Source organism: Acartia tonsa, chromosome 6 (assembly GCF_053477335.1).
Source record: "Acartia tonsa isolate MP-2025a chromosome 6, ASM5347733v1, whole genome shotgun sequence".
NCBI classification, from domain to species: domain Eukaryota; kingdom Metazoa; phylum Arthropoda; class Copepoda; order Calanoida; family Acartiidae; genus Acartia; species Acartia tonsa.
The window spans coordinates 7,296,480-7,311,285 of record NC_137265.1 but is presented as its reverse complement, the minus strand read 5'-3'; the positions used below and the strand labels follow the sequence as shown (position 1 = coordinate 7,311,285).

Here is a 14,806-nt window from a genome sequence, read left to right as displayed (position 1 = left end):
AGATTCAAGATAAGGGGCGAAGCTAGTTGAGAGACTGATTTACATTGAGACCATGGAGAAAAGATATGAAGATAAGGCATATGGTTTTTACCAACTTGTGTGTGTAGGCACACTGTCTTCGAGAAAGGACTAAGAGGAGAACTTGTGAAAGTGTAAGACAGAAAAATCCCAATATACAGCCTACAGAATGCCTTCAATCTACTCCACATAGCCACCCAAAATAGTTCAAATATACATTTTTATTTATTAAATCTACAACTTCTCTTTACTAGTTCCTCTTTGAAGGATTGTCTACATTTTATTCCTTAAACTTTTTCTTCTCTTTACTAGTTCATCTATGAAAAATTGTCCTGAAATTAAGCCGTAAAATAACAGTTTGGCAAATGAACTTTTTATGTAATTGTAAATAGGATATATTGTAAAAAATGCACTTAAACTCAAAAGTAAAAAGCAAAGCAAATTAAATTCTTTTTATATTTTTCAGAAAGTAAAGTAAATGAATCAATAAGTAATATTTAATTATAAGGGTGGCCATAATAGGTAAATCATTTTATATTATTAATTTTGTAATCACCTTGAGGTAAATTTAGTTATCAAAATTAGTATCAAATGCCATACTAAAGTCAAACTACATTGTATCGAAATGAACATTAAATGCTATACTAAACTCAAACTTCAGTTTATCGAAACGAGTATCAAATGCTACACTAAAGTCAAACCTACATTTTATCGAACGAGTATCAAATGCTATTATAAAGTCAAACCTACATTAAAATATGAACCCATATGAATTAAATCAAAGGTTATTCTAAAGTCTAACCTACATTAAAGTGAAATCATTGGAATATTGAGCTTAAATTTACTTAACCTTAAATTATAAACCCAACCACTAGATGTAGCTTTAAATAATGCTATTTCTTTTTAGGTGGTTGTTCAAATCAGTAGCTGAGATCCTGTATGGACTAAAAAGACCCCTAAAGCCGGAAAGACCCCTAAAACCAGTAAGACCCCAGCTGACATTCAAGCCTAGTAGCGGAAAACAAGCTCTGTTTAAGCGGACAACAAGCTGAAGTTCGCCCTGCCTGTAAAGGGGCAGCTTAACACACTATAAAAAAGGTATAGAATATTATACTCTTTTCTATTACCAAGGCCTTTATTTGTTTCAAAGATTTAATTAAATATTCAACAATGATATTTGGAATCTACTTACAATAAAGAAGTTTAACTTGAATGACTCTTACAATTGTTTTCTTTGTAGGAGATACAACAAGATCAGCTAAATTAAAACCTATTGAGACCAACAACAAAATTACTCAAAAGATCATTAACAAGGAACCTTCACCAACCCAAACAACGCCACTTGGGGATATTGATCTGTACTATTCAAACCTGGAATCAAATCTAAATCTGATGGAGCCATGTAAGTAAATTTTGCTCATATTCCTAAATAGACAATTACAACAGACATTAGTGAATTCTTTGTTGATTACAATAAAGTGTAGCATCTCAAAACATATAGTTAACTTTAACCCTGCCTTTACTATTGTATTTTAGCTTTTATTTCTTTTATTTCCTTTTTTATTATTTTATTTTTCTTTTATAATTGCAACTTGGTCACCCTCTAGTAAATTGTACATAACCTACAACTAATATTATCTTTTTTATTGTAGGTTATTTGTAACCGGATTACCGTGTGTATAAAACTGCTCTCATATTTCCAGACTACAAACATAAAAAAGCTGATAAAAATAAAATGATCAGCCCACAGTAAAGGATAAAATTAACAAGACCTAGTGTACGGACCCCACAAAAGCCAAGGTGAGCCGTCCGCTACAAGTTCTTCTTTAGGTAAAAGTTTGTCATACTTCTGATTTAAATTTTTTAATATCTACCTACTATCAGTGCCATTTTTTTCAAAGAGAAATTAGATTAGGTACCTAAATGTTCAATACTTTATAACAGTGAAAGCTAATCTAAGGTGCAAAAAAGAACAAAGTCTTGATATGATTTGGAGTCTTTAGGTGCAATATATTCAAGAGCTGGATCTTTAAATCATTTTAGTGGTGTGCCAGATCGGTTCGGTTCACCTCGATCTGGCTCACCACTAAATGATTTAAAGATCCAGCTAAGTTAAAATTATACAGTTTTATCTCTACAACCCCCTGGGTATTTCAGTAAATTATATCATCTAAATTTTAATGTATTTTTTAGGACAAACATTAAAATACAATGAATATGTATATTTTATGTCATAGAATATTTTAACATTTTTAAAAAATCATTTAAGAATATGTGGTAATGTAATGTTAGTAGCTGGAAGGCACTCTGTATGTCTCATGAGTCATATTTATGATGTTTTGAAACAAATAAACAATGAAAAGTAAGTGAGATTTTTAAAATCAGAGTCTGATCATATTTTATGTCAAAAAAAGCAAATTGAGAGATGGAAAAAAGATACATAAAATTACTATGCATCTAGAAAAATTCATGATTAAAAATACTAGTGATGGCAATCCGTTGAATTTTTGAGCCAGATTCGGATTCCAGATTCTTAAAAGAATCCGTCAAAAAAGTGGCGGACTTGCGCATTCCGGTTTCTTATTTTTGGCGGATTCCGGATTCTAGCAGTATTTTGAAAGGCTTTAAAAAAAAAAATAAATGAAGCATGAAAAGCTGTGAAATGAAAATAAATATATTTTGATGTCATGTGACCGCTGTACAGCCAATTAGAAGGCTTAGTTGACGGTGAGTGGATTTCAAGCTAATCACGTGATCGTTGGCTGTCCAATCTGAGCTCTTGGATTCAACAGCTCATCACATGATCATTGGCTGGACAATGAGAGCTCTGCGTTACCAGCTGATCTCTCAACTTCGTGGTTTATGTGGGAAGAGATGGGGGGTGGGGGGGATGGTGGTGTGTGTGTGTGTGGGGGGGGGGGAATGATCTTTGCCTTCAAAAAGAGGGAGTTGAAAGAAAAAACTCAAGACGCTAATTTTAGCCTACTAATTAAGAATCCGGAATCCGATATTAAAAAACTGATTCCGGATTCGGATTCCAAAATTGGCCCAAAAATTGGGCGGATTCCGGATTGCCAACCCTAAAAAATACACTTGTCAACATAAAATTACAAAATTTTATGTCAATAATTTGTGACATTTTTTGAAACAGCAAGGGCCGCCAAAAAGGCCTCTTTGTATTTAGGAGCTTCAAAACTAGGTAATTCCCTGTATTTTACAATACTAATTCTTCAAGATAAGTGTAAAAAATAACTTCAATCTTTCCTGTTAGCATCAAACATTTTTAGCATAAAGGGCCTTTTCATACATGCTTTTAGGAACACCCTGTAATACAGTATGAGCAAAGAGTATGTCTAATTTTTGTATGTGTCTTACTACTGTTAAAAAATGTTAGTTTCTACTGATGTTCTGTTTTCTTTTTAACTAAGCATACAGTATATAGGTATATGCATAATGTATTTGTTACATTCTACAAGGCGGTAGCGGCAGGAGAAAAACCTTGTTTTAGCTTCTAACGGAGTTGGAAGAAACGGGACATCATAAACAGTAGGAAAATATAGTTCAGTTAGCTTTAAGCTCCTAAAATGTTGGTTAGTTTTTAGTATTACTAAAGTGATAATGATATATGCTTTTTTTTGTTAGTATCTAAGTCTTAGTATTAAGATAATTTTATAGAAATATTTTTCAACCTAAAAAAATAAATTTATTTTAAGAAAACTTTTATATTAATGTGCTAAAAAATCATTGATTATGGAGAAAAAAGAAACTAACTTAATTTCCATTCTTTATTTCCTAAAATTCTAGTAGATCTAAATTAAAGAAATCTGAAAAAGCGCAACAAAATGAAATAACAGTGTGTAAAAATTATTAGTTACATAATTACATTGTTCCATACCTACTTTGTTTTATTAATTTAAGAATTTTTATCAAATTCTTTTATAAAATAGAAGTTATAATATTGAAAGGAGACTATTTATAAACGAGGGGTGAGATGTTTGTTATTTATAGAAACTCTACAAATCTAGTTCATAAAAAGTCCCCTTTTTCTGTACTGTAAATATTTTTTTTACGAAATCATATGAATTGCATGATTAAACTTAATGTTTAGGACATTAAGCCTGTTATTGTTTCTCTAGATGAGTATGAAAATCTCTTCAAAAAGTTAACACAAAAAAAACCTATACCTAAAACTTTTCTTTCGTTTCTTTTTTTACCTTGGGGGTGTGTTGACCCTTACGTGTTCTGGGGAGGGTGGTACAACCGTCTTTTCCAGCTGAAGTTCGCGTGGGGTGGATTTGGACGCAATGTGCTCGTTCCCACCCCCAACAAGGATTCTGAAATATTTGTATATTATCTACCGTTGACTATACCTGTAAAATTCTATTAGGATTTCTTATCTACCTAATATTTTTTCTTGTAAAAAAAGATAGAATGCATAAAAAGTCAATTTAAAAACGCAAAACCTTCAGCAGGAAGTCTTAATATAATAAGTTGAGATGTCAAAGACCCATGGCATATTAATTAGTCTAATGGTAACAATCAAGGACCCTAAGACAATTAACACTTTGCTTTTATGATATTTGTCTTTAAGTCCCAACTTTGTATAATTGCACACACATGCACATAGGATAGATTTTTAAACCTTAAGCTTGGACGTCAAATCTACACTTACTATAAATGTCAAGAGCCTGACAAAGAACCATTAAATAATGTACCTGTCTGGAACATGCATCTGATGAATTGAATACTGTTCCTGTTCCTTCCAGCGGCCATCATCGCCATGTCCGTTCTCACCACCGTTGTGCGCATATAATCTAAACCAAATGCAAAACTTTAACCCTTAACGGTCGGGGTTTTTTCTATCTCATTTTCTGTGTGTGAAAGATAAAGAGCCTAAACTGCGTGACTTTTTAAGTATGGGTATGACACATAACTGAGAGTTGGAATTTTTTGAATATCTCCATCCTGGCGGGCACAGGATGCCAGCAAACCTGGCAGGGTCATCCAGGTAAAGAGCAAAAATATTTTTTTGACTAAAACAAAGCATTTTATCTTACCAAAATACTAAAATACCCTCTAGTAGTACATCCTGATATGAAATACAGGTGTCAATTTCAGGTTCCAGGTATGATCCTGCAGGTCCTGATCCTCCAGGTCTCCAGAAATCTTTAAGACTCCTGTGGCCGCAATTTTTGACTTAGACACGTCAAATTTTAAACTTAAGCTTTTCTCACATGTCTAAATAGCGTATTAAAATTTCATTTTTTCCCGTAGACCGCCGACTGCGGAGGCTGGCAGCTGCTAAGTACAGCCGCGGCCGCTGAAATTTATGTTTTGATATTTCTAATATAAAATTTTCATAAAGATGAACATTTTCTAGAAAAAAATTGTTCTTCTAGCTTCAAAAATAAGAAAATTACAGCCGTTTGAAATTTTTAAGTAAAAAAAGACCTAAAAACAAAGGTTGTTAAATAAAAGGGTGAAGGAAGCGAAAATTGACTTTGACTTATAAAAGGTCGGAAATTCATAATCAAACAGGGGACTTGCATAAAAAAAAATTTCCCTCTAGCTCTAATAGGAACTGAGATAATAGAGGGAAGGCGATGAACGCCCCCCCCCCCCCCCCGACCGATTAAGGTGCGGCAAGGGGTCCGACTGTTTAAGGGTTAATGATAAGCGTATTTTAGCTGTAGAGATTCGACTTCAGAAAGAATAAAAGAATCGTCATCTTGTAAAACAAATTTTAAGATTTCAAACATATAGCTAAAGAATTTTAGTCAGTTGACAATTTTATTGCACCACATTTATCTGGAAGGCATAATTTTTTTAGTTAATATGTTGCGACAGTTTATGAGCCAAAGAATATCCTCCAGTTTTACTATTTTACAGTCACACGTCCAGCACAGTAACAAAAGTAACATTCTTAACATTATTGGTTATGAGTAATCCGCGGTTTAGTAAAAGATAAGAAACATTCACCCCGGAAATTAAACGTTTATTATTACCTGTCTGGAACCCTCATTTTGTTGCTGATGTCAGCTGTGTAAGAACTTTCTGAATAAAAATCTGAATCCAAGTATTCTCCACTCATATTGTACCCCTACAAATTACAAGATATTATTTATAATCTTCATACAATTATGTACACAATTTTAGACTCTCCCGAAGGTTATGATCCCGCTTTGGCTATGGGTTCGATTCAGTAATAATATGATTAACCTAATCTAAATAATTTTTTTTTAATTTCAAAATCAAAATCACTTTATCTACCTAAGGTTGTTTAAATACATTCCATAAAATGGATTCTGAATTTTCAAAAAGTTAGAGCATTTTTTTCCACAAACAAATACGAGTTAGTTGAACACATGAGTTACTTATCTATCACTACTACTTCATTTTTTTTTGTAATACTGAATTACTTTTACTCTAGTATAGTAGGTATTATTAGGTTATTTTTATGACGTGCAAAGTAATTCTACCAAAAATATTCTTTTTTACTATTAGGATAACCTTATGGCTTTTTAAATTCTTAACGCAAATATTATATTTAAAGAAACGTATTTAAGACAAAGTACCAAAAAAAAAACAACTTGATCAAAAATAAAAAGACTTGCATATTTGCAAAACCTTTCGAATTTATAAAAATCGTAAAAATAAAGACATTTTAAATTAAAAAAAAAATTACAAGACCTCTCCACCATCCTATTATATAAAGTAGTAAGCTTTTTTGTCTGTATCGAAGGATCTCGCTAACCGCTGAACCGATATGGTTCTCCTTTAGAGTGAAGCTTCATATAGGTCCAAGGGTGGTTTTAGGCTGTTTAATTTTTATAAAAAAAAAGTCGTTGTAAGGTTTTAAGTTATTCTCTGCACTTTCATGTCCTTTCTAATATCCCTAGATATTAGGGACGCATCCGCTAGTGGTTAATATATTAATATCATAAAATAATCTAAGGTCTACAAAATATATGTATAAATTAAAAGCTAGGATCACACAAAAGAGCAGATATACCTATACATGTAAAGATAGGTATACCTATATTCTATGTGATTCCACACTTAATATTTGTAACTGGGATTGTATATTCTGTAGGGTAACCCCTGGTAAAGGTGGTGGCTAAAGGGGAATAAATAATACGTTTGTGTGGGGGAGAGGGGGGGGGGGAGTGGAGGGTTAAAAGGATTCTCCACAGAAAAATCAACTTTACAATAATGAATGACTACTGATTTGAAGTTCTATGAAACTACTTTACTTACTAAGATAAAAAAGATAATGAGAAAAGAGAACTAGGGGAAGGGGGGGGTGTTATTAAATATTTTTTGCAACTGGGGAAAAAATGAATCTTGTGCAGAATATACACCCCTAATTTGAAAATGTACAATGGTATACAATATTACTTGCACTTTCCTTTCTGTTTTTATTCCAATTATAGTCCATTTCTTTGGTTTAACATAAGCAATTCAAACTCCTGGGATAAAGCATTTCATTAAAAAAATATTACTGTTTGCCTCGTAGAATGTTGTTATAAATCAGAGATAGAATTAAATAACGTCTGGGAGGGAGGGGATACTGAAATTTGGTTCAAGCTTTTCAGTGTCCAAACTTTTCAACAAATAATTTTATTTACAGATGGTGTAATTTTTTTCATAATTGGGGTATCATCCATAATATCCATTGAAATAGCAAATAATAGTAGGTACTCCATATTTAGTTAAGTATTATAAACTATAGCAGACCAAGAAAGTTCTAGAAATACCTTTTATTTTATAGATGTAAAAAACATTTAATAATTTAGCAATCAATATTAAAAAGTTATCAGTTGTTTTCAATGTATACTAGTCAAATGCTTTGGTAAAATCAAAAGAACAGTTCATTAAGTAGTTATAATCGCATTTTACTTAAAGTTTTTGTAAACCTTATTAAGCTCGTATATAATCCACATTTCTTAAATAATGTTTATCTGAAGTATGTTACCTTAGGATATAATTTGTCTAATTCTTTTTCTTGACTAACAGAGCTACTAGCACATTCTGGTGATCTGAAAAATTGGGTTAAAAAATCAGCACCATTCGTAATTTTCCGTAATAGTTTGGTTAATATATACATATTATCATAATAGCCTTTTTAATTTTCAAAATAGAATTACACAAGGTTTAACAATTTTCTTTTATATCTTTGATTATTTAACAATTAAAGGGCAAACTAAAATAGAAAGGGTAAAAAAATTCTTTTAAAAAGTTTTGATTTTTTGGCTTCAGATTTTACAGGGAGGGAGGGGACATTGGACTGTGGATAACACTGGTACCCAAAGTTTAATAGCAACGTTACTTTACCTATTTGATGGCTTAAAAATTTTTGGTTCATTTTTATAATTTTTATTGGAAGGTTTGAATTAGAAGTGTTTAAAGTTTTTAACATCATTAGTGATGTAATCAAATGTTTTCGTCCATTGTCTTATCCCTTTTAGATTTTGTTGTTTCTTTATTAAGCTCAATATAATTTTCCTTTTTATAAACACAGATATTTATTTTAATTAGCTCATTTTAAATATTTGAAGCAAATAAATTGTTTTAATGTTAATGATAAATAATTGGAAGACTAGGTTTTATAATATTTACAAGGACAATTATGTCCATTAGTAGCATAGCTATAACAATAATAGGAGTAGTTGCACAAAGAGCATGAAAACTTAAATTTAGTGAACTGCATACTTTTTTCTGTTCAATAGTTTAAACCACATCTATATGACATATATTATAAGAGTTTCATTTTTCTACCAGGTAGTTTTAAAATATCAAAACTTAAAAAATCATATTTTTTGGATATATGTAACAAAAATGGCTGTTACCACAAAAACAGCATGATGATTATTTTGGTGGTGCCAAATTGATTGCTATTTATTGTAATACATATCTATATATGTTAGATAGTATTCTTATAACTTTTGCTAGAACTTGCTAAATGCACTTCATGCAAATGTCCTTTATGTACTGAAAGAGTTTTTTTGTTAATATGGTCAACAAATCTATGAATACCTACTATATATTCAATGAATAACTTTGGTTTCAAGCAGTTTTACTCAGTTAAAGACGAACGGACTTACAATGTTGTAGAGTAGTTGAGCTCCTCAAAAATCTGACTTGGTTGCAATAAAATTCGATGATTTTTATATAACAGCACTCTTTAACATTTAAAAAAAAACTTAGTACATAAGTTATAATATTCTTTTGGATAATACATTATAATTTTGGCATTAACATATTAAAGAAGTATTAATATATTCTATAATATGACACATAGAAAAAACTTTTATACATTAATTTTATGATTACAGTTATAATATAAAATATTTGGCCTCAAGTTGACTAGATTTTATTTAAAAGGCTTTATAAGCAATTAAATAGATATTTATATTTTTTTAAAGTTTAACATTTAGGTAAGGAATCAGGATTCATGTAATGAAAAATTTCAACTTTCCAAACAAAATTCTGATTATAATTAAAAACTTAAAAGTCTATCTGTAGTGGCCACTATTGCTGTTAATAACAAAATAACTAAAATGTGATTCTTTTTGTTTATTTGTCAATGTGATTTATTATTATATTGAGATTTTAATTTGGCTTGGTTTAAATGTATTTACAATACACATATATAATTGTAATATTTTTTAAGCATTAAGAAGTTTTCCCGTTAGTTTTGGGTTTATTTATTTTGTAATTATTTCCTGTATTTGATAGTTTATGATGATTGTTATGTATTACTGCGCTACTTTGGTGGTGATCTTCCCAGGGAAGCGCCACAAGCCTCACACACCTAAATGTAAATTTTTTTGTTTTTGAACATACAAGAAGATTTGTTCATTGAAGTAAGTAAAATCAAAACTTTTATGATTTTAAACAGCGTTTTTACCCCTAACTCCCAATTGAAATTACCTCTCCCCCCCCCCCTATACAGATTTTTTTAACTCCTCCAAAATAAAAAGCTTGGACGTTCTTGAAAGAAACAATATTTTAAGCAAAGCATCTCTATGTATCATATCTATAATAAAAGTCCTACAAATGTAAGTATCCTGTATTTAACCAATTTTCAAGCAAATTAATATACAATTTTGATTAGACTCCTAAAGTAATATTCTGCTTATTAGGTTCTGACACTCTTCAAGTATTTATGTTCGTTTGTTCTACCGTCTAACAGCATCAATGTTAATAAATGTTACCTTAGCAGTTGGCGAGTTGACGAGGGTACATTTGCTGCATTCATTCCTGTCTATTTCCACTGGCTGGAAAATAATTGTAAGGTTATTTGTATCAAAGTACCCAAAGTTTTATAAACACATTTAATTTAATACGATAGCTTAAAAACTTTGGGTATTACTTTCATTGAATTTTGAATAATTCTTAGCAATAAAGGGATTAATTTTGTTAACATCATTTAGTGAGTTCATTACTTAATCGTCCATTACTTATCCTTTAAGAACCCAGAGCTGGATCTTCAAATCATTTCAATGGTGCGCCAAATCGGGGTGCGCCAACTTTCCACCAATGAGAGCACAGCATTTTACGAAATGCCGCGCTGTGATTAGCTGAAATTCAGCGCACCCCGGCACGCGAAATGATTTAAAGATCCAGCTATAAAATGTGTTAGAAATACTGATTCATAAGCCAAAAAATACAGACAACCAACCCTATTATCTATGCTTCTTTCCAAGTCACGCGTCTGACAATTATTATTTTTAGATAACAACTAGTAGAAGTTAAAAACGAACCTTTGTGAATACCTGCTTAGGTTGTTCATATGACTCCATGAGCGAGGCACGGTACGACTTGGGTTCTCGGCTTTTGGAGCACATTTCACAAATCTTTTGGTCGGCAGAGTTCAAATAGGTGCAGGATTCACAGGACCATTTACCTGAATATAATACCGTTGTACTTAGTCTTAATATAAAAACAGGTGCATTTTTGTCATACAAACTGTAAATATGTCAGCTTCATTGAATTTTGTGAGTGTGAAAATTACAATAATGTGTTTATGACAGCAGTAAAGGTGTAATTTTGACAGAAAATAAAAAAATTATTGCCAAAAACGAAATGGACAAATACACGCCCATTTTTTGTCAAAAACACAGTGACTGTATTTTTGGCAGTGGTAAAAGTGACAGCACTCCATATAATCATATGTTTATGAATGGATAGTACCTAGCACTACAAAATAAATCTAGTAGATCTAGATGTCTAATCAGTAAATTGGATCAATAAGAAAACAGTGTAGGTATAATCCTGTTATATTATTGCTCAAAACGTGTTCACATTTTGGCACGAAAGGCTAGTTATTTTGAATATCGCCCATTTTCCCTCAAAAAAAAACAATGCATTCAGACAAACCAGCAATTTCTAGACATTAACTAACCTACGGATGCTTCTGGTACAGGTTGTGCTTTGCTTCTTTGGCTTTGAGATTGATTGCCGCCTCGGCGGGTGCGTTGGGGTGGTGCCGGGTCATCGGCTGTGTTGTAGCCGCCGTAGTTTCTGCTGGTAGCGGAGCTATACCTGGATGCGTCCTGCTCACTCTCACTGGTCCGTTCCTATATTGTAAATAGTTACAAAAATGTATAAGCATCTAAACCAAACAAATACCTGATTCGAGTGGTGGGGACCTTATTTAGAAAATTGCTTTCTGCTCTTTTGAAGCGGCTGTGTTAATATTTCCGACCATATTGTCTGATATTCAAAGACCCAAACGAAAGTCGGCACATGGGAACATACAGTCATTTAACTCTGCCCCTCTATTCTTTTACTTTAGTGTACAAACATACAAATGACACAGCACAAAAATAATTTTTTAAAACGTGCAAATTAAATACAAGAAAAAAAATAACAAGGCAAAAAGATTTTTTAAGATGAAATCACATTTCTTTCAAAAACATAACAAAATGGACAGACTTAATAAGTAAAAACGAAGTAAAAGTAATGGATCTTTTACAAAAGTTTATATATGTATTTATATCACCTCATGTTTTAAATGTAATACCTTGTAATAATCTAGGTTTGAGCTTCTGCGTTTCTCTCTCGCAGCACTAAGATAATAATCATATCCATATTATTTTTACTACATCATAATAAAACTCAGAATTACATAAAATTCATTTTAAAAAATCTAGACATATTTTTAGTTCTTTCAGATACAGTGTTTTACGGCGGCAGCAGCAGTCACATTGCTGAATCTCTTTTTCGGGGGGGGGGGGGGGGTGGCTGAGTTTGTTTGTATTGCTTTTCAAAAAGGGGCACATATCAGGGATCTAAAGGGATAAGACAATGGACGATAAATTGATGTATATCTCTAATAATGATACACAAAATTACCCCTTTCTGTGGATTACAATGAGTGGCTGAAACGTTTGAACACTCAAGTTAATTAATTAAAATTAAGTAAAGTCCCAAAAGTCGTTAGCCAACGAATAAGAAAACGTTATCATAAAACTTTGGGGACTAGAGTAATAAACAGCCCATAGTCCACTCTCTCTCTCTCTGTGCACATATGCTGTGTTACCTGTTCTCTTCCAGTTGCATCCTTCGCATACACCTGCGCAGTTCCTCGTCCTGCTCGTGGTTAGAATAGCTAGACATCCTGTTGTTGTTATTATTTGTTATGGCAAGAACATCAGGTCGTTCAGCATGGTCCTTACTATAGCCCTGCTGTTCCAACTCCTAAATAAAGGCTTAGTTATTTATCGCATCGTATTATAGACCACTTTCTCCGGATATTAAAATAAAATTTAATATCTGGATGAAATATATGAAGATTAAAACCAGTTTTGTTAGACCCGAGGTGGCGAAGGTATACAATGATACATGATATTTTAGTATGGCTAAGAACCGGTTCTAATTAACTGGATATTAAACGAAGAAATACTGGAAATGATTTTTATAGGTAGTTATCTGTGGTGTGCACAGAGATACACCAGGGGGGTGTGAAACTATTAGGGGATGTAAGAAGGGGAAGGCAGGCCTTCCTATTTTCAATTTTAAGGGGAGTGTTGACATCTCGGATACTTACTTCCCCCTACCTCATACCGCTTGTAACCACATATACCGTTTTTCTATGTAAATTTCGGAATAATTGCTAAAAGTGAATCTTACCTTATAAACAAAGTCCCAGTTTTCAATTTCCTCCCCGCCGCCACTTTTCTTTCTCCTACGCCTAGAGCTACTGCCCCCACCCCCACTCCTATACAGACAGGAAACATGCATGAACTCGAAACTTTAGCGTCTACTGGTTTTCATGGAATTAATATTAAGTCTTGGCAAACCACAGTATAACAAAGTATATTAAAACTTGTTATCATTTTCTATATTAGACAATGGGGTGGCAAACATTAGATTGATTTTCTGTAGGCTATCAACAACAAAAAAATTAAAAACTGTGATTAAATTAGGATCAAAACTACAATTTTTTCTTCAGTTTTCAGGTTTATTTTCCACAAATGTAAAAAAAAAGTAGCTAGAAAGAGGCTTCCAACTTAGGTCTGTCGACAGTCCAAATGTTATGAAACGAGTCAATATAAATATTTTACGAGTTAAGATTAGTTTTTTCATGCATGTTTTCCTGTGACTGTCTTCTCCCTTGGAATCACGTGACTTGTTGCTCCTCTCACTGCGCTCACGAGGACGTGCTCCGGCCTCGCCTTAACAATTGCCAGTTTATTATGGTGGATGAAAAGCAACAAATTGTCCGTTCTTCAGTCCTTTTACGGTACTTTTTATCTTGACATCGACCCTTGTCTCTAGAGAAAGGGGTGGGAAAATCAGAAAATAGCTTAAAACTAGGGTTGGGCCGGATGCTTTTTCGTCCGAATTCTGGATATCTGACTGATTTCTAATGCCGGATATCCGGTCGGATATATGGCCAACGCCAGATATCCGGCAAATTATTGGATATCCGGCCGTATAACCGGATATCCAGCATTAGAAATCATCCGGATATCATGTATTTGGATAGTTTCAATATCCGGTATCCGGCTGGATATTGAAAATGGACGGATATCCGGCCCTACTTATAACCAACACAAAGCCTTTTATAAAGTTTCTCCATATAAAGAGATTAACCAATTCGGACCAACAATTTTTAAAATCTTAACCTACAGACAAAAAAATCTACTGTCCTATATTATGGGGATAAGGATATTTAAGTTACTAAACTGTTAACAGCAGGTTTTAAGCATTACAATTACATTTTAAGTTATATTTCACAGTACATATAAAAATCATATAAAAATATTGTTTTCTACCTGCAATATCCAGAACAGTTGTTGGTATTTGTCCATGCCTCAGGGTGGAAGTAGAGCTGGCTGCTGGTGAACGTCCTAAAGCAATATATTGTTGATCAGAAGTTGTTATAGTTTTGATTGGTTGGTACAAACTACCAGTGTCCAAAATTTTCTCCAATAATAATCTGCAGATATTTTTTTATCATATAATGGTATTTTCAGCTTATGCAACGGCCAACCCAGGTTATGAAAGTACCAAACTACAAATAAAAATATGTGAATATGTGTAATAATTTTATTATTATTTTGTATGCTTATGTTGAAATACATATCTATCTATCTCTATCAATGTAGAGTCCAATGTCTTATTCCTTAACTAAAATATCCTACCTGTATGTTTGTCTGTTGGATTCCCGGAGTTTTGTCCTCCTCCATTAGAAATCCCTACAGGTAGAGATACCATCTGTCCGTTTCCAGCACCCATCATTCCATTCGCCATCACCTAGTGGGACACATAATTTGAT

The 14,806-nt window shown here is 32.6% G+C and overlaps 2 protein-coding genes and 1 long non-coding RNA gene across 4 annotated transcripts in view; 1 reads left to right on the top strand and 2 right to left on the bottom strand.

Annotated features, from left to right (window-relative positions):
* The first annotated feature begins 1,210 nt into the window (after positions 1–1,210).
* LOC145321701 (uncharacterized) lies at positions 1,211–1,830 on the top strand. Its single transcript, XR_013880384.1, has 2 exons — positions 1,211–1,420; positions 1,671–1,830. It is a non-coding gene; the product is annotated as an uncharacterized LOC145321701 (long non-coding RNA).
* A 2,398-nt stretch (positions 1,831–4,228) lies between these two features.
* Positions 4,229–6,109, bottom strand: LOC145321791 (transport and Golgi organization protein 11-like). Its single transcript, XM_080163410.1, has 3 exons — positions 6,024–6,109; positions 4,734–4,832; positions 4,229–4,352 (listed from the first exon to the last, which is right to left on the bottom strand). Exons 1-3 carry the CDS (start codon positions 6,107–6,109, stop codon positions 4,229–4,231), a joined length of 309 nt encoding a protein of 102 aa, XP_080019536.1.
* A 1,947-nt stretch (positions 6,110–8,056) lies between these two features.
* Positions 8,057–14,806, bottom strand: part of tamo (PUB and ZnF_RBZ domain-containing protein tamozhennic) — a 29,625-nt gene continuing 22,875 nt past the window's right edge. The window contains exons 11-20 of one of the 2 annotated variants that reach the window (XM_080163258.1): positions 14,673–14,784; positions 14,304–14,378; positions 13,624–13,700; positions 13,156–13,245; positions 12,566–12,723; positions 12,047–12,092; positions 11,426–11,600; positions 10,785–10,927; positions 10,236–10,298; positions 8,057–9,832 (exon numbers count right to left, since the gene is read on the bottom strand). In XM_080163258.1, coding sequence (XP_080019384.1) covers positions 9,785–9,832; positions 10,236–10,298; positions 10,785–10,927; positions 11,426–11,600; positions 12,047–12,092; positions 12,566–12,723; positions 13,156–13,245; positions 13,624–13,700; positions 14,304–14,378; positions 14,673–14,784 — 987 coding nt within the window. In that variant the 3' untranslated portion in view covers positions 8,057–9,784. The remainder of the gene's footprint in view (positions 9,833–10,235; positions 10,299–10,784; positions 10,928–11,425; positions 11,601–12,046; positions 12,093–12,565; positions 12,724–13,155; positions 13,246–13,623; positions 13,701–14,303; positions 14,379–14,672; positions 14,785–14,806) is intronic. The other variant, XM_080163259.1, reaches the window with a different exon arrangement.